A 23,250-nucleotide genomic window follows, 5' to 3' on the forward strand; every position below is an offset into this window, starting at 1 on the left:
TGTGTATTTCAGGAATTTGTCCCATTCAGTCCCTCTTCCCCTTAATGGCTCCTTCTCACTTACCTACAAACATGCTTAAACATTACTTTTCTTCCAAGAAAGAAAACCCTTATCTTGATGTCTACAGTTACCTCTACTGCTTCACTGCCTAGTAATGCTTCAACCCTCTATCACTTACCTTCTGTCTTTATCACTTGGTCTACTGAAATTGTTCTCTCCCAGGGACCTCAGCTTCTCCTTCTTTCCCAGAATGTCCTTTTAAGGACACTCTGGCCAGCCATGTCTCTTGCTCCTCCAGGCTGCCCTATGGTTTTTTTTTTCTGTCAGGCATCATCCCTTTCCTGCCAGTCCTTTTATCCCCCTTCTCCCCAGCTTCCTTTTTATGTGTCGTCTTTCCCCACTGGACGGTAAACTCCATGAGGGCAGGAGGTATCTGCTTCTATTTGCATTCTTAGCATTTAGTGCACCTAGTAAATGCTCATAAACTCATGTGTACTATCTGCCCTAATTGTCAAATCCAGTGATTCATTTCCCTAGTCCTTATGCTCCTTCACTTTTCAATAGCATTTCACATAGTCAGTGCCATCCTTCATAGTTTTGCCTAAATATACTTTTCAGTCTCCTCTGGTACCTTCTTCCTCTTCTAATTCCCTGCATATAAGCATCTCCCCAAAACACTGGGTTTTGTCTTCTACACTCCTTTTGCTTCATCATACCCTGCTCTCCCATTCTAGGTTACTTCCTCCATTCTCATGGCTCCAATTATTATCCTTATGTGAATAATTCCCAAATTGGTACCTGTATTACTGATACTGCCACCCTCCTACAAACCAGGTTTCTAGTTCTCTGTTAAACATGTCAGAAATCAAATGCATTAACTTCACTCAGAAAAGTTGCCTTCCTCTGTTTCTGTTAGTGGTACCACTGTTCTTCCAGTTACCCTAGCCCTAAATGTTGGTGCTGATTTTGACAGTTCTTTTCCCCTAACCCCTACTTCCAGTTACTTGCTAGATCCTATTAAATTTTACTTCTAGAATCACTTGCATCTATCCTTTCCTTTCCATTTAAACTCCTATCACTTTAGGCAAAGACTTTACTATTTCCTTTCACCTCACCTATTTTAATGGCCATCTAACTTGTCTCCATTTGTTATCCCCTTGCCCTTGCCTGTCATCCAACATCCACCCCATAATGGATATCACTTTATATTACTTCCTTGTTGAAAACCTTTCTTAGAATCACAGGAGCTCAGCTTTGGGAGGGACCTTAGATACCATTTATAGAATTAATTTCGGTGGTACCCAACAACATTCAGGATAAAATAATGTGTTTATACACCTTAGTGGGTCATTCAGGAAAACCACAACTTGGCTTCATCTTACCTTTACAGACTTATTTCATACTACTCACCATCATATACATTCAACATCCTACTGAAACTGCTAGGCCTTCCTTGCTTAGAGGTTCAGATTTAAATGAAACTATAAAGGACATATAAATATATATAAATATATATATGTATATACATATATATATATACACACACATATAGTTCAACCTTCTAATTTTACAGATGATAAACTAAGAGACCCAGAGAAGTTTAGTGACTTAGAAAGTTCAAACAAGTAATAACAAAGCTATGAGTTCAAGCTTGTTAAAGCTTAAACTGTTGCTTCAATATCTTACTCTTTTCCTTCTACCATGATCATCTCACCTTGCCCTTCCAGCCTCACTTGAATTTTTGCACTTGATCTTCCTTCCTTAGAACATAATCTTCTACCTCTATTGAACAGGCCATAGCAAAATAGCCTTAGCATTATTTATTTGATTATGTATTAGTATAGAGATTTGCATGTATGCCTATCCTCTCTCTTTGTCTTTCTCTCTGACTCTTTCCCCTCATCCATCCATATGCATTAAATCTATATATAACACTTGGATTTTAGTAAGGTATTTGACAAAATCTTCCATGATATATTACATAAATAGGATGAAGAGATATATAAGGGTATCTAAAATTTTTCTAAAAAGTGCTAGAAAACAAGGATCAAATAGATTATCTAAGATTCATTGAAATATAAGAAAAACATGATGAAAATCTAAAACATGAATGCTTTATTTTAGGAAATCACAGACTAAAACATGCCTGGAAATATTAGAACCAGAGGGAAAAGTATAAATTTATAAAAGCCAAGGCTAAACTTATCCAGAACTTTGGTAAAACTTCAAAATTATTATGCTTGGTCAAACAGAAAATATGTAATGATTCATAGAAAGAGACTGATAACGCAAAGAATTCTAGTCAGAATTTTTAGGGCTACTCATCAGCAATAAGAAGATAAAAGAAGATGAAAATATGATATACAAAAAAAAAGAGAAACGGCTTACATTTAGGAGCTTTATTTTCTATATAAGAGCATAATCCTACATATAAAAGGGACTTTTTGCAGAATTGTTGGCTTCCAACTATTTCTTCTGTGAAAAACAGAATTGGACAAAATATCTCAAATATATCAGAAAATAAACTTTTAGAAGCAGCTTTTTATATAGCAATTTAGGGTTTTCAGAGAGCTTTACAAACATCTCATCCAGTTCTCATTAGTACCTTGTGAGTAGGTGTTAGCAATTATCCCCATTTTTCACATGGCAAAACTGAAGTTTAGGATGATTAAGTTCCTTTACCTCAGAGTCACAAAGTTTATAAATTTATAAGTTTCCAAACCCAGCATTCTGTCCTTTCTACCTCTTAGATGCCAATTTATTTAGAAGAAGGGAAATAAGTTTAAATAGCTGGAAAGAGCTAGGTGATGATCCAATGCTTACACGCCAAGAGGAGACAATAGTATTTCCTCTCCAGAGTCTCCTCTTGTTTAAGGATCATTCTGGGGACAAACATGGGGAGTCTCTGGGATTGGGTTTTAAAAAACAAATACCCTAGAATGAAAAGAGAGGAGGAACTTGGTATTTCTTGTGATTCTAGTGCCACAAGTGAAGGTCACTCAAACATAAAAGGTGGATGAGATGGAATTGCATGAATTTCAGCATTATTTGAGTCTGACAAGGGAAAAGTTAAAAGGAGATTAGAGTAATAGGGATATATTGGGGAAATGGGAACTATTTACAGACAGAGAGAGGAAAGAAGCACTTCTGAGTCAGAAGGGGAAGTTGGAGGTTTTGAAAGGGATTACAATACAATGAACCACATGTGTGGTATAGGGCTGCCTGACCTCACCTTTCCCCCTCCCCCTCCAATAGCAAGGTATGTGTCAGGTAAGATTCAATGATTTGAGTTTGGGCAGGGAACATTAATGAAAGAGAGAGATTAAATTGTTTCAAGGAATACAAATTATAACATCTAGTATTTAAGAAAAATGTTTTACTTACAATTTAATGAAAAGAAAAATAAATTAATAGTGATGTAAATCCATAAAAAAGAGAGTGACAGAATGGATTAAAAAGCAAAACCCAATATTTTGCTGCATACGAGAAACACATGTAAGACAAATAAGAAAGCAATGATTTGTACTCTGATATGGGCAAATCCCGACTATAGAACTTTGTTAAGTTTTAAATACTCTTCTTTTTTTTTGAAAGGACAAATTGGATTGCATGTAAAGCACCATAATAATAGGATTGGGCACCTTTTTTTTATGAAAGCATTTAATAGTCTACTTTGTGTTAAGTATTTTCTTAGTGCTAGGAATATAAAGATAAAAATGAAATAAATCCCAGCCTTCAAGAAGCTTACATTCTATTGTAGGGACATAAACTGAGCACAGAAAACTAAATATGAAATATGCAAAGTGATTTCAGAAGTAGGAAATACTAGGAATTGGGGATTGGGGAGATCTGATATAGGAAATGACATGAGTGAGACTGGGATGATCCTAGGAATTCTAGGAGGTAGAAGTGAGGAAAGGTGTTTTCAAGGCATAACATTGGGAGATCTTAACAAGGACCAGAAAGTAGACCAATTTGGCTGACTTGCAACAAGTGTTATTAATGTGATGAACTTGGAAAAGTAGGCTGGAGCTAGATAATGAAATATTATTAACACCAAACATAAGAGTTCATATTTGATGCTATAGGCAATAGGAAGTGACTGGAGTTTTTTGAATATAAGAGGTGACATAGTTAGATCCCTACTTTAGTAATAAAATTTAAACAGCTGTTTGGGTTAAAGAGAGGAGAGATGAAGCAGGAAGGCCAGTTAGAATGCTATCACTATAATTCTGGAGAGATGTAATACAAGCTTGAACCTGGACTCAGACTGGAGAGAAGGGAAAAGATTTAAGAGATGTAAAGGTAACTTGGTAACCAATTGACAGTGTGGATTGAGGGAGGAGTTAAAGATGAATCTGAAATGATCATTAGGAGAATGTTGTTGCTATGGACAGAAATAGGGAAGTTAGGAAGAAGAAATAATTTTGGGAAGAAAAAGATGAGTTCTTCCTTGCATCTGTTAAAAACAAATTGAATACGGAAATCATCTAAATAGAGATGGCCATTGAATTTATGGATGTTGATGAGGTTGCCAAAGGAGAGTATACAGAGAAAAAAAAACACCCTAGGATATATGCTTAGATTATGAGTGGGTCATCTATGATGATGATGATCTGGTGAAGTGAACTATATAAGCAGGAGTCAGACAGGAGGAAGGGAGAACCAGGAGAGAGAGCAGTGTCATGAGAACCCTGGAAGTTTTCTAGGAGGACAGCATAGTCAACAGTGTGAAACAGGACAGTGTCTGTGGGATGGGGGATTTGTTGAAGGAAATGGGAAGACTTAACTTGGAAAAGAGAATACTTTGGGGGCCCAGGGGAAAAACATTGATTTTCTTCAAGTATTTGATAGTCTGTCTTATAGAATATGGATTAAATTTGTTTTGTTTGGTCCCAGTATATAAAAACAGTGGGTGTTTTCAGCTTGTTGAAAGGAAAGTTTGGCTGACAATCAGAACCATCCAAAAATGGTAGTAGAGCTTGAATGACCACTTGTTAGGGATGTTGTTCCTGCTCATGTATGAATTTATTAGATGACATTTGAGGTCTCTTTCAACTCTAAAATTTGGTAGCAGTCTGAGATCCTTCTCTTCCCCTGGTGCCACCTTAGCTTAGGTGTCACCTGTTGATGTGGATTCTAAAAGCCCCCAAACTTGTAGCCTAGAAAGATTTAATGAACCCCAGTTTACTTTGCTTAAAGGTGAAAGCCCCAGGTTTGACCTTGTCTCAGGAAAGTTCCTCCCTGAGGGAAAGTCCAAATTCACTAGTCTCAGACTAACAATAGACTTTATTTGAGCTTGAGTGGGGATGACCACTCGCATTAGGGCCAAGCCCAAGCCAAGTAACTCTCCTTGTCTCCAGAAGCCTCTCCCAGTGTATCACACCCTCCTGGAACTGGGGACCTTCAGCTTAGGAGACTGACACTAAAGAGTCACTTGGCTTGGGCTTGGCCCTGATAGGAATGATCATCCCCACTCAAGCTCAAATAAGATCTATTGTTAGTTTGAGACTAGTGAAGTTCCCTCAGGGAGGAACTTTCCTGAGACAAGGTCAAACCTGGGGCTTTCACCTTTAAGCTAATTAAACTGGGGTTCATTAAATCTTTCTAGGCTACAAGTTTGGGGGCTTCTAGATTCCATGTCAACACATCTCTTCCAAGAAGACTGCCTTGATAACTTCTAACTGAAAGCTATCTCCCCTTCTTGAATTTATTTATTTTTTAAACCCTTACCTTCTGTCTGAAAATTTATTCCAAGTATCAGTTTCAAGGCAGAAGAGCAATAATAACTATGCAATTAGGGTTAAGTAATCACACATGTAGGAAGTGTCATGATCAGATTTGAACCAAGGATATCCTGTCTCCAGGCCTGACTCTAAGTCACAAAGCTGCACAGCACACCCACTCTTGAATTTATCATACCATTCTCTTCACCTTTTTTTATATACTTATAAGTATTTTAACTTGCATAATAGTCATTTTGTAGTTATTATTCCTTAGGAGATTATAAACTTCCCCCTTGGGAAGGAACTGTCTATCATCTTGCATCTTTGGATGCCCTGGAGTATAGGAAGTTTATTTGCTCAACCAAAAAACAAAACAAAACAAAAAAGAGAGATGTTTATAATACAGTTAACTTAAGGCAAAAGTACAGAATAAAACCTCCGTGAAGATTTTGTGGTGTATCCCTACTCCTTTGGTTACCATGTGATGACGTATGTGTGTGTGTGTGTGAGTATGTTTTGTCTATTTGGTTCTGAGAGTGTTTTATACTTTGATGATTGTTTTAGGTTTTTTCTTTTCTCTGTTTTCTAAACAATGCTATTCATAGGGCTCTTATTAAAAATATTTGAGATACTAAATTAGGCAGGATCATAAAGAATATTAACTTAAAGGTAGAAGGTAATGCAGAAGGTAATCTTGTAAAATATTAATATAAGGATTCTATATTTAATGTGAATCCTGTAATGCTAGTTATACTATAGTGAAACTGAAGATGATGGCTCTTTGAGGTTTTTGTATCACAGTAGACATAGACTTAGGGCTTTTCCTCATGAGTGTCTTCTGTTACCTGAGGGGAGTTGGAATTGTACTATTTTATAAATGATGTAAATTCATGATGTTATTTTACCTATTTCCACCTTATCTCTTCTTCTTAGTTTCCCTCCCTTCCTTCAAGGCCAATTTCAAATCCTTTCTTCTACTCAGACCTTTTCAAATTTCCCGCAGCTGCTGAGATTATTTTTCATTTATTCTGACAGTGAACATTTACTAAATGCTTATGAAGTGCCAAGCATTATGCCATACTCTCTTTATGTGAATTATTTTCTTATTTCTCTCATCCTATTGGAATGTTAGCTCCTTGAGGGCAGGAACTGTGTTTCTTTCCTTCCTTCCTTCCTTCCTTCCTTCCTTCCTTCCTTCCTTCCTTCCTTCCTTCCTTCCTTCCTTCCTTCTTTCCTTCTTTCACGTGGTCCCTGGCATATAGTGAGCATTTAATAAATGCTTGTTGACAGACTTCTATTTTTGATTGCTTCCACAGGGAGGAGAACATGAAAACTTGGACTAAACAAAATATAGAATATTCTCTGGTTATCCTTTGATTTTTTTTGTTCCTATTTTCTGCACAGAGAAATTTTATTATAGCGAGAGTCTTCTCTTTTGATACTTCATTTTTCAGTTTTACATTAGGAACTTGCTTTTATGCTTCCATCCTTTAAATCTTGTTATAGTCATTTAAATGCAAAAAGGGCATGAGAAGAAAATAAAATTTTTCAGGGAATTGGTATAGTAGAGTTAATTTAGTTTTTAGGTAGAAAACAATATTTGCACCTAATATATAGAGCCCAATAGCCTTTGTCCATCATCCTAAATGCACATCCCTTATGGAATCTGTTACTTTTCCTAAAGGTATGATTATGAAGTTGATTTTTCATATTAATCTTGATGTGAAGGAAGCTCTAATTCTATAAAAATGTATTCATAAAACTAACTTATTTTTACTATGATTAACACAAATAGATAATTTTTTCAGAAACCTATGATTTATGTGATTATTTTTCCCCATTTGCCATGTATTTTTCCAAAGATTTAGAAATGAAGAGTACCCCCCCACCAGAAACCAAGTAGATATTAATTTTCTCCTAAATAATTTGATTTGGTAATATACTTACTTTTTTGCAGTGGCAGTTGTAAATAATGCAATATCACTTTAGAATAAAACATGCGACTTGAATTTTCTTTGGCTTTTAATAAGCCTCATTTCTTCAAAAAGGGAGAGTGTTTGTCTGACACTGGTATCAACAGAATCAATGTGCTTTAAGATAAAATTTGTATACTATATTTAGCTTAAAATTCCCTAAGTAATATTCCATAGTGATTATTATAATATTTTTATATCTTCATTATCTCCCTTTCTGTAAATTTTGAATTTAAAACTTGACATGATTTGCCTGCATGATGTTAAGGCATTAATGGGATAGAACTTACTTTTTACTGAATGAAGTAAAATTTGATATAAAATTCTAAGAAGACCTGCTTATTGACCAATTATCGTTTAATCACATCTTCTAAAAATTTATATTAGAAAATATGAAGGTAACTTTGAGTGTGGGTATATACAAATATTCCCTTTTAGCCTGAGAATAAAATTATAGTATTAGTTTAGAAATGATTAATGCCAATACTACTTTTCATAAATTATAAAATAAATTTGAACTGTAGTCTCAGTTCACAGCATCTTAATAGGATTAAAAATCTCTTTTTTTTAAAACCCTTAACTTCTGTGTATTGACTCATAGGTGGAAGAGTGGTAAGGGTGGGCAATGGGGGTCAAGTGACTTACCCAGGGTCACACAGCTGGGAAGTGTCTGAGGCCGGATTCGAACCTAGGACCTCCTGTCTCTAGACCCGACTCTCATTCCACTGAGCTACCCAACTGCCCCTGGATTAAATATCTTAACATAAAAGCTAAATTTTCACATTTTAAGGGACTGTAATTTTTGGGCATATATGATATGCTATTAATTAATGTTATAGTCAAACAAATTAGAATACAAGGACTTTGAGATAACTGTAAAATGAATATTAAGTTGTATGGATGTAGGTTACAGATCTTGGAGCAACTGACTTGGAATAATATAGTATCACTGTGTCCTTACTAGCATTTCATAAGAAATGGTATCTTGTGTCTCATGTGAGGCCTTTCCTGGTAAAAGATTTAGGATAAATAAACACACATTATTTGTAAAATATAGAAAACAAATGAAATCTATAATATTATCCATCCGGTAAAAAGCTATCCCTGTGGGATTTAAGCAATCATAAAGTCACAGAAAATGTATGTAATCAAGGTATTTTGTAGTACAAGCAAAAATTCTTTACAGTGTTCTCCTTGACATGTTTATATAGCCAGAGTAGTTCCCATTGTTATATTTTTCTTGTAAAATCTGAATCAAGTCATTTAGGTGTTTAATTTTTGCCACAGTGTTGGCAAAAATGATTCCAGCATAGTACCTCAGGGTTGAAAAATGATGGATGTAACTTGATAGGCATTATGACACACAGCAGAAATACCACCCTCTTAGGTTTAAATAATAATCTTTACATTGAATGCTTGCCATTGGGCTTAGGTCAGGAGGGCATTTAGCATTTGGTCTTTTGAAGATGAGATTCAAAAAGGAACAAGATGTACTATTTCTGGCAAAATTTAGTTTTTCTGTGTTTTAAAGCCACAATTACTTTTTATATTAAAATATTTGTGAGATATAGTTTAAAAATTCAATGGTTTTATACAAACTGATGTCAATCAGCAAGTGTTTGAGTCCTTCTTATGTGAATGTTGCTGTAGTCCAGGGGTCAGCAACCTTTTTGGCCCTGAGAGCCATAAACACCACATTTTTTAAAATGTAATTTCGTGAGAGCCGTCCAGTGCTCACAGTGCGCGCTCCTATAACAGCACCTGAAAAAAAAATGGACTTTATGGCTCCTGCAGAAAGAGCCATATCTGGCCCTCAAAAGAGCCAGATATGGCTTGAGAGCCATACGTTGCCGACCCCTGCTGTAGTAGATGTTGATGCTAAAAATACAAAAAGAAGAAACATACTTTGCTTTCAAGGAGCTTACATGCTGAGGGGGAACAGATACATATTTGAATATATATATGTAATATTGTAAAATACAAAATAACTCTTTTGGGGGTAGATGGCTCACCAGAATCTGGAAATGATCTTCAAAGACTTAAAAAAAAATCCTTACCTTCTCTCTTAGAATTGATACTATCTGTTCCATGACAAGAGAGATAAGGGCTTGGTGCTTGAGGTTAAGTGATCTGTCCAGGGCCATACAGCTAGGAAATGCAACAAAGGCCTTTTAAAGTATAAGGTGGTGCTTGTATGAATTTTCCGAGAGTAGTAAACACATGCATGCATGCACACACATGTTGCTCAGTCGTTTCAGTCATGTCTCACTCTTTGTAATCCCAGTTGGGGTTTTCTTAGCAAAGATACTGGAGTGATTTGCCATTTCTTTCTCCAGTTCATTTTACAGATGAAAAGACTGAGGCAAACATGGCTAAATGACTTGCCCAGGGTTGCACTATTATTAGTATGTGTCTTTGGCCAGAATTAAACTCAGAAAAATGAGTTTTCCTGATTCCAGACCTAGTGTGCTACTTACTGTGAAACACACACACACACACACACACATACACACACACACACACACACATACACACACACACACACAATTAAAAAACTAATAATAAACTTATTTGCATTAGAAAGAAGTAACCATCCCCCAACATTTATCTTTAGTATTTGTATCTAATCTTTACCATAAAAAATGCATGCATTTAATAGCACTGCAATATGATTTTATTTTATATCCTTATAGTCAAATACATGTTGGGAAAACATTGATTCTGTTATTAGTTTCCTTTGCCTAGACTTCTCACCAAAGGTTTGCAAATGTGAAAGATTGGCTAAAATAAGATTCGTGTCTATGCTGGATTTTTTTTTCTTTTGGTTAGTACAATTTGGTTGGTAAGAAAATAAATTTTAAGTTGTTGAAATTTATACATCTGCAAATGTTTTCACTTTTAAAACTGAATGGGTTTTACTTGTGAAATTTCTCTTTTTTACATTTGCAGCACCATATACTAAAGTAATGAAGCTGTAAGAAAAAATACCTAATAAAAGACCAATTTACCAGAGCATATGAATTGAGAATGAGTCACAGCATCAGAGACCTGAGAAGTTTGATTGCAGAGGAAAATATCTAGCATTGAATGATTCAATTGCAACTCTTTTCCCTAATGGATATATAATCTCATCTAACTATGTGTTCCTCCCACCAGGGGATATTGTTACCCATAGATACCTTCTTATCCTGTGTGATTCTTGTCCATGCTTTTTCAGAAACCTTCTGTAGAGTTCTATACACTGTGCTGTAGTGAGGCCTTTCTGTATGTTTTAATATTTCTTGGATACCAGTACACAATTTAGGTATCTGTCCAATGTCTCTCTTAAAAAAAACAGCTATTTGTTATGACTTTCTATGGGTATTGTTTCTTTTTTTTTTATTTTTAATATCACAGTTATTTTTAGGTAATCTAAATGTCAACCATTGATGCCTCTTTTGTAAGGGGGGGAAAGGGGAGAAACAAAAAAACCAAACAAACCCAAAACAACTAAGTAAAACCATCTGACAAAGTGATCAAGGACAATAGCATATGTAAGTTTCCATACTCATTGTCTCCTGTCTTTCCAAGAGGCAAAGGGAGGTGGATTTTCATATATAAAGTTAGTTTTCCAAATTCATTGTTTCCCTCCCTCCGTTTTTCACTTTTCACAGAGTCACCACTTTAATTCAAGTCCCCATTACCTCTCGGCTGCTTTAGCCTATATGTGTCCTTGCATATTTCTCTTCTCTTCAATCCACCTTTCACACAGCAACCAAAGTGATGTGACTAAAGCTAGGGAATTATGAGAAAGAAGTACATTTCAGGCAATTGAAGCATACTGTGGAAAGGTCCAAAGATGGGAGAATGGGATGCCATTTGTAAGAGCAAAGAACAGTTTGGCTAGGCCATACAATGAATGATAGGGAATATATTAAAAATTATGGATAATATAGTTAAAACCCTGAAACCAGATTTTGAAGGGCTTTAAATGCCAGCGAAAGAGTTTGTATTTGATAACAGAAGTAATAGGGAGTCACTAAAGCTTCCTAAGGAGTGTTACAATCTAGTAGAGCACATGGTGCATAATAGGAATTTAATAAATGTTTGCCTGCTTGTTTGATCTTTTGCCCTCTTACTACAGCCAAATTTTAATAATTACTAATGTTCAACTTGGCTTTTAGTTTGCTTTTGATTACATTATTGCAGACATACATAGTTTTTCAGGTTCTGCTTACTTTACATTATATCACTTCATACAAACTTTCACACAATTCTCTGAATTCTTAATTCATTGTTTCTTACAACACAACAATATTGATTGGCTCATAATTTTATGTAATTTAAAAAATATTCTATATACATGAGATGTTGGACTTTTTTCAGAGATTCTAGGTTCATACATTTATAGCAAGAATGAACCTTAGAGACCATTGATTCCAATTTCCTAATGAAGTAGACTTCCTCTTGGCCATCATGTCAATAATGTTTTTTTCTTATCATAATTGTATTGATTCTCCCCTACATGTTCATGAAAGATATCTTCCATTCTCTTTAATTAAAAAAAAAGAAGATTCTTCATAATAAGTTGCTGCTTTGTGTTTTCTTTATATTTTTATAAAAGGACCTGGTACAAAGTAGACGATTAATAAATGTTTATTGATTGTTTGATTGATTATGTTTTGTTAGGTTAACACAAGATATTTTATAGCCTTTATAATATTATGAGTCCAATTTTTATAATATTTCTCCTGGATTTTATTCTTACCATGTGGGTTTATTTTGGTTTCTATTACTTTACTGAAGCTATCTGGTGGCACAAAGCTCATCAAGCTGGAATGAATTGCAACTTAGCTCTTCTTCTTGCCTTGCCACTCCATTTAAGGCAAAGTAATTGGTGGTCTGCCAGGTCCACATCCCTGGAAAGCAATTTGGGTCTCTAAATGGCATAGGAGAGGAAATGAAATAAAGTCAAGGGAGAAAGATACTCCCATGCAACTTTTTGTAAACCATTGTCATCTGCAAATAGGGATAAATTTGTTCCCTCTGAAAATTACATATATGTATATCTACATATTTATATCTATTTATTTTTTATTTTATTGGTGATTTCTGATTTTATTGGTTTAGGAAACCACCAAAGAGGAAACGCTTGCTAGCTAGTCACATTATCCTTGTATGTTTTGTTCTTTAATTTACTTGTTAGACTACCTGATACAGTACACTTATCATTTGTGACTTTTCACCCAGTATGATTTTTCTCCACATCTTTCCATAGATCTTTCATGAAGGACAAAATGTTAAATGACACGCTCAGGATCCATAGGGTCAGTTTGTGTCAGAGATTTGATCTCAAGGTCTACTTTCTGTCATCTTGCTGGTGTTTATGCCATAAATTTTTCTGATTTTTTATTGCTTTTGGTAGAATTTCTAGAATTATGTCCGATTATAATACAGAAAAGCGGTGTCCTTATTTTGCCCCTGAAGTTATTTGGAATCTTCTATTATTTGCGCATTGCAAATAATAACTTTTGGTTCTAGATACATGCTTCATAGTCTTATGCAGGAAGCCATCAAAGCCTGTGACATTTAACACAGCTCGCTACCAGCTCTGGGACTCACAAAGCAGGTGTCAGAAGGATGGAAATTTCTCACTCAGTTTCCCCATGTGACTTTTTTAAAGAGTCCTTCTATATTATTTTTAAGTTTTTTTATATGTACAAATAATTGCTATTGTCTCTTGCTCTTACTAAAATGACTGACTTCCTTTTCTAGTCACATAATTTTGATGAAACTGTTTTTTTTACTATTCCTTAAATATAAATCATTGTTCTCCATATGCTTCAATTTTTCCCACTTGCAAGAGATTTCTCCTTTTTCCTTTACTCTTCATTTACTCCAATTTTGATTCTTCTTACATCTTTGCTTTCCTTGTGTTGTACAGTCATATGTCTTCACAAGTATAGTAAGGGATTTTGTAGCAACTTGTGATCATTGAAAGTTGTGTTGGAAATTTTCCTGAATGTCATCTAGCCTTTTCTCCTATTCTGATGCTTCTGGTTAATTCTACATTTAACATGTAGATTAAGATAACAAGTACTAATAAATTGGATTGATAAGCTACTACCAATCCAATATTCTTGAAAATGAAATATGCATAGTTTTGCCTCTTGGTTTTTCTTGTGAATATTTCTAGGTTATCTCTTTTGAGCAGTCACTGATATCATTGCATAGACACTGACGAATTTCATTTCTTACTATAGGCAGAATAATGTCATACATTGCTCAGAACACCCAGAAAACCTCACCATCTGTAGGAATCCCTTTTCTTTTTCAGTATTGCAGAAGAATACTCCATGATGGCAGTGGTTACCTTTGCTGAGCCTTTGTTTATGCCCCACTTATTACTGATTTCTTTAAAGATTTTTAACAAAGTTATTGTCAGTTACAGCTATCAATGAATCTTGTATGATTTTAAGAGATACATGAAAATCTTGTTGGAGAAGCACTTTTAAAGTCATGTTTTATTTTATCAAGTCAAATGTCTTTTTTAAGATCAGTGAACAATAAATAATAGAAGTCTGAATATTCTATTCCTGAATAAGTTCAATGATTTTAAGGATAAGTAGCATTTTGTTGAATTTTTATTAAAAAATAATCTCTTTAAAGCTTCCTATTTACTCTTTTGTCAAGGATGCTCTTAATTTGCAAATCAGTCAATACCATTAATTTTTTCTAGAGATTAAAAAGTTTTATAGGTGAGTAGCTGCTAGAGTCTCAGTTGCTTTTTCCCTCATAGTAATGCTATTTTTAAAAATTTCCATTGTTTTAGAGGTTTTTTTCGAAATATATTTTAAGATGACTCAAATACTTTTAAAACTGCTACCCTTAATATAGATTTATTTTGCATCTTCAGGTCCAGTTGCTCTGGAGTTTATTTTCTTAGTTTTAGTTTGATGTAACTAAGACCAAAACTCAGGGCAATGCAATACAAACATCATTTTAAGACATACATTGTGTATGTGCTTTCTAGGAGGATAGTAATATTTAAGTGGATTCAATAGGGTATTCCTTCTACCAGTGTGATTACCAACCATGGCTTTTTTTTCTGTATGATTCTTGTACACATCTCTTTATACATCCTCCATGGAAGATCTACCCAGTGTGTTGGAAGATTTCCTCTAAAACTTTTAAACTTTTGTGACTATCAGTATAGAATTTACATAGTCTAGATTTGTGATGGTGAACCTATGGCACATGTGCCAAAAGGGGCATGTGAACCTTCTCTGTGGGCATGCCTGCAGAGGGACTTGGAGCAGAGGACATTTGTCACTTCTCTCGCCCCTCTGCCCAGCAGTCCAATGGGAGCACTTCCTCCCTCCTCTGTCTGGGGCAAGGGGGAGGGGCAGGGAGCAGCACTCAGTCTTGGGGGGTGGGTGGAGGCAGGACCTGACTTTCCATCTCTAAAAGGTTCACCATCATTGGTCTAGATTGTTTTTACTTGACCCAATTCCACCTCATTTCTGATCACACATGTCTTTGGTTATGCCTTTTATGCAGCTTCTTGAATAAAAGCCATCATTTATTGTGTGTTAATAACAATAATATCTTAATATCAAAATATATATTAATATCTTATGAGAATATTAGAAATATTGATTTGATCATGGTCAGGTATATTGAAAAATAAATGGCTGCTAGACCAATTGAATCATTAATTGAACTGAATTAAGTTGTCTGGTTGGAGGCTTCTAGAATTCAAATCTCAAATGCTGGAACTCTCATTAAGCAAAAATGAAGTGCTTTATGATAATACATTAAATTTATAAATAACATTGCCATTTGCTTGTCAAGAAAGGTAAGAAAAATAAAGTTACTGGGATATTACCCTGTCATAGTTCAAAATCATTCTTTTATTTTAGGCCTGAATCTTTTTTCACTAATTCTAATTACTGTTCGAACCTCCTTCACTGTGAATGTATCCCATTTCTATCTCTTTTCCCTTCTACTCTTCTTATTCAACAAATTGTCTCTTATTTTGCTTGTAATGTTATTCTCGGTATAGGTTGCTCTAAGACTCTTAAGTTTTGAGCCTTCACTTCTCAGCTTGAGTTCTGTATCTTCAGATTTTTTTGCTGGACATAAATAGATATTTGGGAAGTTTACTTAATCTCTGTAAAGTGAAGAAGTTGGCCTAGGTCTCCAGATTCCTTTCTAGCTTCAATATTCTTTCATTTTGTATCCTATTGCTATGTTAAATGCAATATACAAAACTCATCATTTCAGTTCAAAACAGCTCTCCCTCCTGGTGAACATGTTTCAAAGGTGCCATCATTTGCCATGTAGAATTTATGTCCCATTTCCCATTTTCAGCTTCCTGTGCCCTCTGCTACTATCTGTACTTTACCTGAGCCTTCAGTAATCCCTCTGTCCTCTGAACTCCTGTGGTATTTATTCTTTGGAACACTTATTCTGCATTTAGCAGGTGTTAACTCATATCATCATTTATCTTCTCTTTTATATGACCTGTCAGTCTACTTAAATTACAAGCCTCTTTTGTATCCCCAGTGCTCCAAACTATTCCTTATTTGTAATCAAATGTCAATAAATATCGTCTGCTGATGATGAAAACTCAAGGCAAATAAGATTGCCAGAAAACATATTATCATAGATATTTTTGCATATCTAATTTGCTTCCATTCTTTCCCTCTGTGTTTATGTGTTACAGAATATCTAGTCCTTTATCCACAACTTCTTTACTATCAGTCATGAATTGGGGCTATCTTAGTCTCAAAGACTGCCTTCATTTTGCTTTTTCTCTTGAAGAAAGATCCAATAGTGTTAGTATCCGATGGCATACATATTTGTTTTTCTCATTTTAAATGTGTGAGTTTTTAAGCATTTTTTTCTTATCACTCATAACCAGCCCAGATGGTTATGTAATTCCACACTTTCAAATGTGTCCAGACCATATAAATCTAAAGGCCTCCATATTTGGGTGGAATCCATATGTTTAGACATTGTTGTTGCTAGTGTGGTTCCACAGTACTTACTTAAACTTCAACATTAAAACTTGTCATTCTTACTTGGGCTAACTGCAGTGGTTTCAACACATAGCCATTGAAGCCTTCCACCTCTCCCTCTTCTTTAAGGATCCCGCTCTTTCTCCTTTCATGGTTTTTAAGCTATGCTTCGCCATGCAACAATGCCTGCTTAGGAGGCAGAAGAATTTGTTGCTGGGTCCCCATTGGTGCCAGCAAAAGAAAGGTATGCCCACTCTACCTGCCATGTATTTGAAAGAACTCTAAGATCTTACATTCCACATCTACCCTGAATATTAATGAAGAATTATTACTACAAGGTTAGTTTGGATTTCTATAACATTCTTATTGATAATTGGGCTTATATATTTCTCCCTATACCTTATCCCCATTGCACCTTAAATGTTCTGCCCACATGCTAACTGTTTGGGTACTTTAATCACACTGTCCCCAAGTCACATTTCTAAACTTAAGAGAATCATATCAAGTTCCTTTAACTGATCCTAATATGGTATCGTTTAAGGAGTTTAACCATCCTGGTCATCCCCTTCTTACTTCTTCATCTTCTCCCCCAATCCTTTCCCAGTTTGTTAATTTCATTATAAAAAAGTGGTAAAGAGTTAGAGACAATGCTCGAGTTACTTGACTAGAGTACAATTGCAACAGAACTTTTTATTCCTCCATTTTAAATATTACTAGTGTTAGCCACAATACTTCAGTATCTCACTTCTACCATGCCTTGAAACTCATATTTTGAGCCATAGTTTTGTATCATTTATTTTTGAATCCCTTATTTTGCATATTAATTTAACAAAGTGCTAATTTAACAATTTTCCTTCTTGTTATTTCATCAATTTGTTATGTGACCCTATTTGGAGTTTTTTGGACAAAGACACGGGAGTGATTTGCCATTTCTTTCTCCAAGTCATTTTACAGATGAGGAAACTGAGGCAAACAGAGTTAAGTGACTTACCCAGGGTCACACAACTAGTGTTTGAGGATAGATTTTAACTCAGAAATATGAATCTTACTAACTTCAGGCTCTGCATTCTACCCCGTCCCATTCCTCAAACATTAGCTATTACCTCTAATACCTTTATTAATTAGGTAACGTAAGAGTCCAATAAGGACATAATAAAGCCTCATTCCATTATATTAATATCCATGCTATAAAATGTTACCATTAAAAGTGTTTAAAACTTCTTTGTCTTATAATACAGTCTGCTATTTTACCATTTTACTACTAAAAAATACAGCACAAAAGGGGTTTCTATTTTTTTAGAAGATTAAATCCCTACATCTAAGCCATTTGGTATGCTGTTGGCAATGTTACTTTATCTTAAGGCTCTACCACTTCTTTCCATTAGCAACAAAATAATTTTCATGAAAATCTGTTAATTAGACTACTGAAGTCAAAAAGGCATTAGTCAAGTTTCTCATCTTTTAATTATGGCTTAGTGGCTATCCTTCCCCACTTCCTAACTACTAGTTAGCTACACTTAGCAATCTCCATTAATTTCATTTGTCATTTCATTCAATCATATAGACCGTGAACATGATGATATTTAGAGTAAGGAAAAAAAAACATTAAAAGCCCATGGTGCTCATTCTTAATTGATGTCCTTATTGGACATTGTATTTGGCAGAGCTGTCATTATTGGTCAAGCAGAAAAATCAAATCTAATGAACTACAATGGAAAATGTTCTGTGGAATGATTAAGATGCTTTTGTTTGGGTATTCAAATTTAGTTAGTTTTATAATTACCTTTTCAGGATCACAGTTGGGAACATGTCTGTTGGGTCATATCAAAGTGGAAAAGAATGGGTGACTTAATGTGTGTCTTTAAAAATATCATATTCAGTCATTTATTCCTTCATGTAGTAAATATTAAGTGCCTACTGTGTACAGTGTTCTGTGTTGGGTGCTAGAGGAAATACGTATTTTTTTTGTTTTGTTTTGTTTTTGCTAAAATAGACTACTTATATTGGACTTATCAGTCTGTAGAAAATCAAACTAATGTAATAAACAATATTACATAGATGCAGGGTTCCAAAAAAAAAAACACATTATACAAGTTCTAAGGAAGGTTATTATTGACCAGAGCAATCAGAGAAGACCTCCTAGAAGAGTTGATATTTAAATTGGGTTTTAAATTAAAACAGTAGTTAATAGGTAAAGATAGGGAAGGAGAGTATTTGATGCATAGGAAACAGCTTGAATATGGAGGTAGGTAAGAACTGAGGCAACAGAAAGCAAAATTGACTGGAGGATAATATATGTGGAAAAAATAATAGAAGATCAACCTGGAAAAGTCAGAGTACATTACTGGAATAGACACATTTGAATTTCACGTGGAGGACAATAGGGAGCTATTGAAGATTTCTGAGGGCAGAACTACATGATGAGAATTGATCTATTTGTACAGGGATTTACTCTTTGGAAGTAGTTAAAAGCATTATGGAAAGATGACATGAAAATTTAGCTAATCTATCTGTACTGTAATGATTTTTTCCCTTTTGTAGTTGAGAACATTTTGCTGTGTTTGATGTTAATCTACGTTTTACTTGGAATATTCCATTTTGAGTTTTAAAGTCATATGAGAGAACTTCAAAACAGTTGACCAAAAGATCTCAGAAAGAATATTTTGCAAAGGTTACTACCTAGAAAGGCTGGAAATAGGCTACATTAAGATAGTTTGAAATTGACAGCTTACAGTTTTTCCATGTATTTCATTCAGAAAGCTCATAAATTTTACATCTACAAAAAATAGCAATGCCAGCCACCTCTTCATAAATCTAATTTGAAGCAACCTTTGGGTTAGCTTTTCATAAGAAGGGTTTCAGGAGAGTTAAAGAAGATTGGCAGGAAAGGGCTTAGTGTTATGGCCAAAAATATTTAAATAAATTTTACAGCATTTTAAAATTGAACTAAGTGCGTGAGAAGTGAATTTTTCATGTTTGTGGATATTAAAAGATAAATAATAAATTATATGATGAATTATTGGATGTTAGGACACATTTCTTCCCTAGGAGACATTGAAGTTAAATTTAATGTAATGTATTTAGAGATGCTACTGTCCGGCAGAAATGAAAAAATATGCAATGCACTTAAAATATTTTAAGTTAATTGTAAGAAGTTTTTTTTTTCTCCCAAGGGATTAATTTTTCTCTTTGAATGGATGCATGGTATCTTTTGTTTTTCAGAAATGAGTGGGTAGAATTCATAGACAACATTTCAAAATGACAACTAAATGAAATAAATACAATAAATGACCAAATGGATAGAGACATTTCCTTAACATATTGCCCTTGCTAATTGGATCTCCACACTAAAATTCAGGGCTCAGGCCAAGGTACAGCAAAATAGGCCCCATTGAGTATAGGAAAGATATTGACTGCAACAAGTTACTTTACACAAACCATTTGAAGCGTCTATTCTAAATTAAATATTTTACTAAAATAGACTAGAAACTAGACTTCTATTTAGAATGATTTATAACTGTTCCCGGCTGATCACAAAGTGTTTCTAAATTAAAAGCCATTAATTATAGCCTTATATAGATACAAAAGATATGCAAGCAGTGCTTTGTAATTCAAGCCAGCACTTCAGGTGAGAGCTTTTTAAATTACTTGGACCATTGGAGCCACCTGCTTGACTAAATGGTGAGGGCCCCATGTTTCAGGACTCATCAGTGCATTGCAGTGTTAACATTGTTACTGATTTTTCTCATTTCTCCAGGGCAAATACTAATTAATGGATACAATTCACAGCTGATTAGCTGTAGTTTCTTCAGTAATTACATTCGCATACTAACTGTTCAGAAGAGGATTTCTAACCCAGTTCTTATTTCACTCTAAGCTTAATTTGTTTTTTGAATTGTTTAGGTCCTTAGGATAATAGCCATTTTATTTTCCTTTGTTGTTGTAGGTAGTATTAGATAATAAGTGAGTTTAATCTTAAAAATGCTCTTTGATAATGAGCTGTTTGCCTTAAATGGATTTCTAATTCACAGACAAAACCTACATTTAAATAACGTTAAAGTTGTGCTACAGGCTGAGGAAAGCCTAGTTACTATTGGGAACTGACATCAGCTTCACATATAACATGCGCTTGAAGCTGCAATTTTCATACATAGGAAAAGGTAAAGTTCAGAATGGAGTCATTTTGTTTCACTAAGATTATTGATTCATAAAAATTTGATGACATGTAATCGTGTGTCCTCTTGTGGATTTTTCTAAGACTGTAAAAGTTAATATATATATATATATATATATATATATATATATATATATATATATATATCTGATGTTCCACCCATCAGAGAAATGATTTAAATCCCTTTTTAACTTTATTAGACATGTTCTTCTTCATTTCCATAATGATATTTATCCAAATGAACTTGGGTACTTGGTGCTGAATCAGGGTCATTCTGGTCTATTGTGTAAGGGTATATTTAGGTGTCTTTTTAAAGAGTGGATTTTTGTTTCTGTAGACCATAACAGCTCCTCTGGAACCATTAGAGTCTTTCATGTAAATCCTACTTAGTTCTTGGATCATTGACACGATAAAGTGTATCATGTCAATCTGACTTCCGTGCTTGAATTCTGTACATTCGAGACAGGGAGCTAAGAAGTCTCCCTTTAATGTTTGTATATTAAAAATTGGCTTTTACTGTGAATACTTTGGGAGTTTTGAATTATTAGCTAAGTTATGGTTTTCATTTAAAAACAAATCCGATTTTTTAAGCAGGGATGTATATATTTCATTTCCTGAAGGCCAAAGTTATTTTTGACTTTGAGATTGTGAAAGGAGAGGCAGATTATTTTTTAAAGTACTTGGTACATTTCTCTCTATTTTTGTTATTACAGTGTTACCATATTGCATGATATCAGAATATGTAAAATTACTAAATAAAACCTTATTCTCTCCTTAGGATTTGGAAACATGTCTACTCAAATACAAGTTTTACATTTTGAGAGCAAACTCGTAGAAGAGCTGATGATTGAAATGCTGACTGTGGTCTTATTTAGGGTAGTTTGAATGAGCTGCTATGACAGTGAATAAAAAATTAATGCTGTGTTCACAGATTTCAGCTTGTTCTTTTAAACTCTTGCCCATAATGCTGTGTTGGGGGGATTAAATATTAAAGTTTTCAACAGTTCTCATGGATATTGATACAGGTTTAAGTATTGCACTGGGATGTTTTCTGATTCTGTCATGCTTATTATTTATTTCAATTCATGCCATACTTCATTCACTGGAAAATAGAATCTGAGTACTGGGAATGAAATTTGATTTTCTTTAATTCACATTTTCACCCTCACACTAGTGACATCTGTTCTTAAAAAGTAAGCTGTGAAATCCTAACATATATTAGAAATGTGTCATTCTAGTGATCTTGGAATTTCTTTGCCTTCTAGCATTTGACAAATGTCATTTCAATAAACAATGTACACTGGTGACCAATTAGCCAAATGCTTGTAATAGCTTCCATTCTCTACTAGTCTCTGAGCAAGACTAAATGATAGTTGAATGCGATTCAGTCAGGTAAACTCCATACTTCAGTCTCTGTGGGAACTAACCAAAAATTTAGTGCTCTGAAATCTCATTAATATTTCACATTTGGCCACAGTGAAGCACGGTTTTATATAATAACACCAATGCATTTTCCAAAATAACACTTGAACATTCAGTAAATAACCATGATTTTATAGTACATGGCATACTAACACGAGAAATCTATTTTTCTTTTAGTTTGGAAACAATAACAACTATATGAATATGGCTGAAGCAAATAATGCCTTCCTTGCTGCCAGTGAGGTAGGTCTTTAAAAATCGTCTATCTTTATATTTTTGTTACTTACATGTTTTAGTAAGCTTACAGTTGTGATCAGTGTTAAATTTGGAATCTGGAAGTGGAGCACAATTTAAGGACCATAATAAGAAATAAAATAACCTGACTAGTCTCCAGTAGGTAATCGCAAGTCTGTTGTCTCATCACATGGCAACGAGGGGTTTAAAAAAGGAAAAACCCTAAATGATGAAAATGGCATAAACACAACAAATACAACTACATTCGAACAGGTGCGCATCTTGAAAACTGCATTAGACTTTCAATGGATAATGCGGCTTATTTGTATAGATAATTTAATTTTGGTTAACATGCCCTGGGAAACCATGAGGAGAAGTCTCAATAGAATAACTGGGTTTATAGTTTCTCGTAGGGGATGATGTGGGGAGGTAATAGTATAAGTAGAGCCACTTAACTTTGCTCTGAGGACTGGGCTCAATAAAAAGCACTGCGAAGGAATTGATGAAGCCCAGTTGTACCAATGGTGACAAAGTAAATGGACTTCAGTTTAATTAATTGAGTTGCAGATAGAATGAACTATGATGTTCTTATTGCCCTTCTCCCCACACATTCCCTCTTCCAGTTCATGTATATATTGGTAGTCACACTCTCTAGAAAGAGCTTTGTTTCAGCAGTTCAACTTGATCCTTCAAAATGGGTGAGAAATAAAAAAAAAAAA

The 23,250-nt window shown here is 34.5% G+C and overlaps 1 protein-coding gene across 1 annotated transcript in view; it reads left to right on the forward strand.

The window, feature by feature from the left end:
• Window positions 1-23,250, forward strand: part of TOX3 (TOX high mobility group box family member 3) — a 118,753-nt gene that overhangs the window by 58,126 nt on the left and 37,377 nt on the right. Inside the window, exon 2 of the mRNA XM_044664153.1 lies at window positions 22,475-22,540. Within this exon, the coding sequence (XP_044520088.1) occupies window positions 22,475-22,540 (66 nt within the window). The remainder of the gene's footprint in view (window positions 1-22,474; window positions 22,541-23,250) is intronic.

The sequence above is a fragment of the Gracilinanus agilis genome, chromosome 2 (genome assembly GCF_016433145.1).
Source record: "Gracilinanus agilis isolate LMUSP501 chromosome 2, AgileGrace, whole genome shotgun sequence".
NCBI classification, from domain to species: Eukaryota; Metazoa; Chordata; class Mammalia; order Didelphimorphia; family Didelphidae; genus Gracilinanus; species Gracilinanus agilis.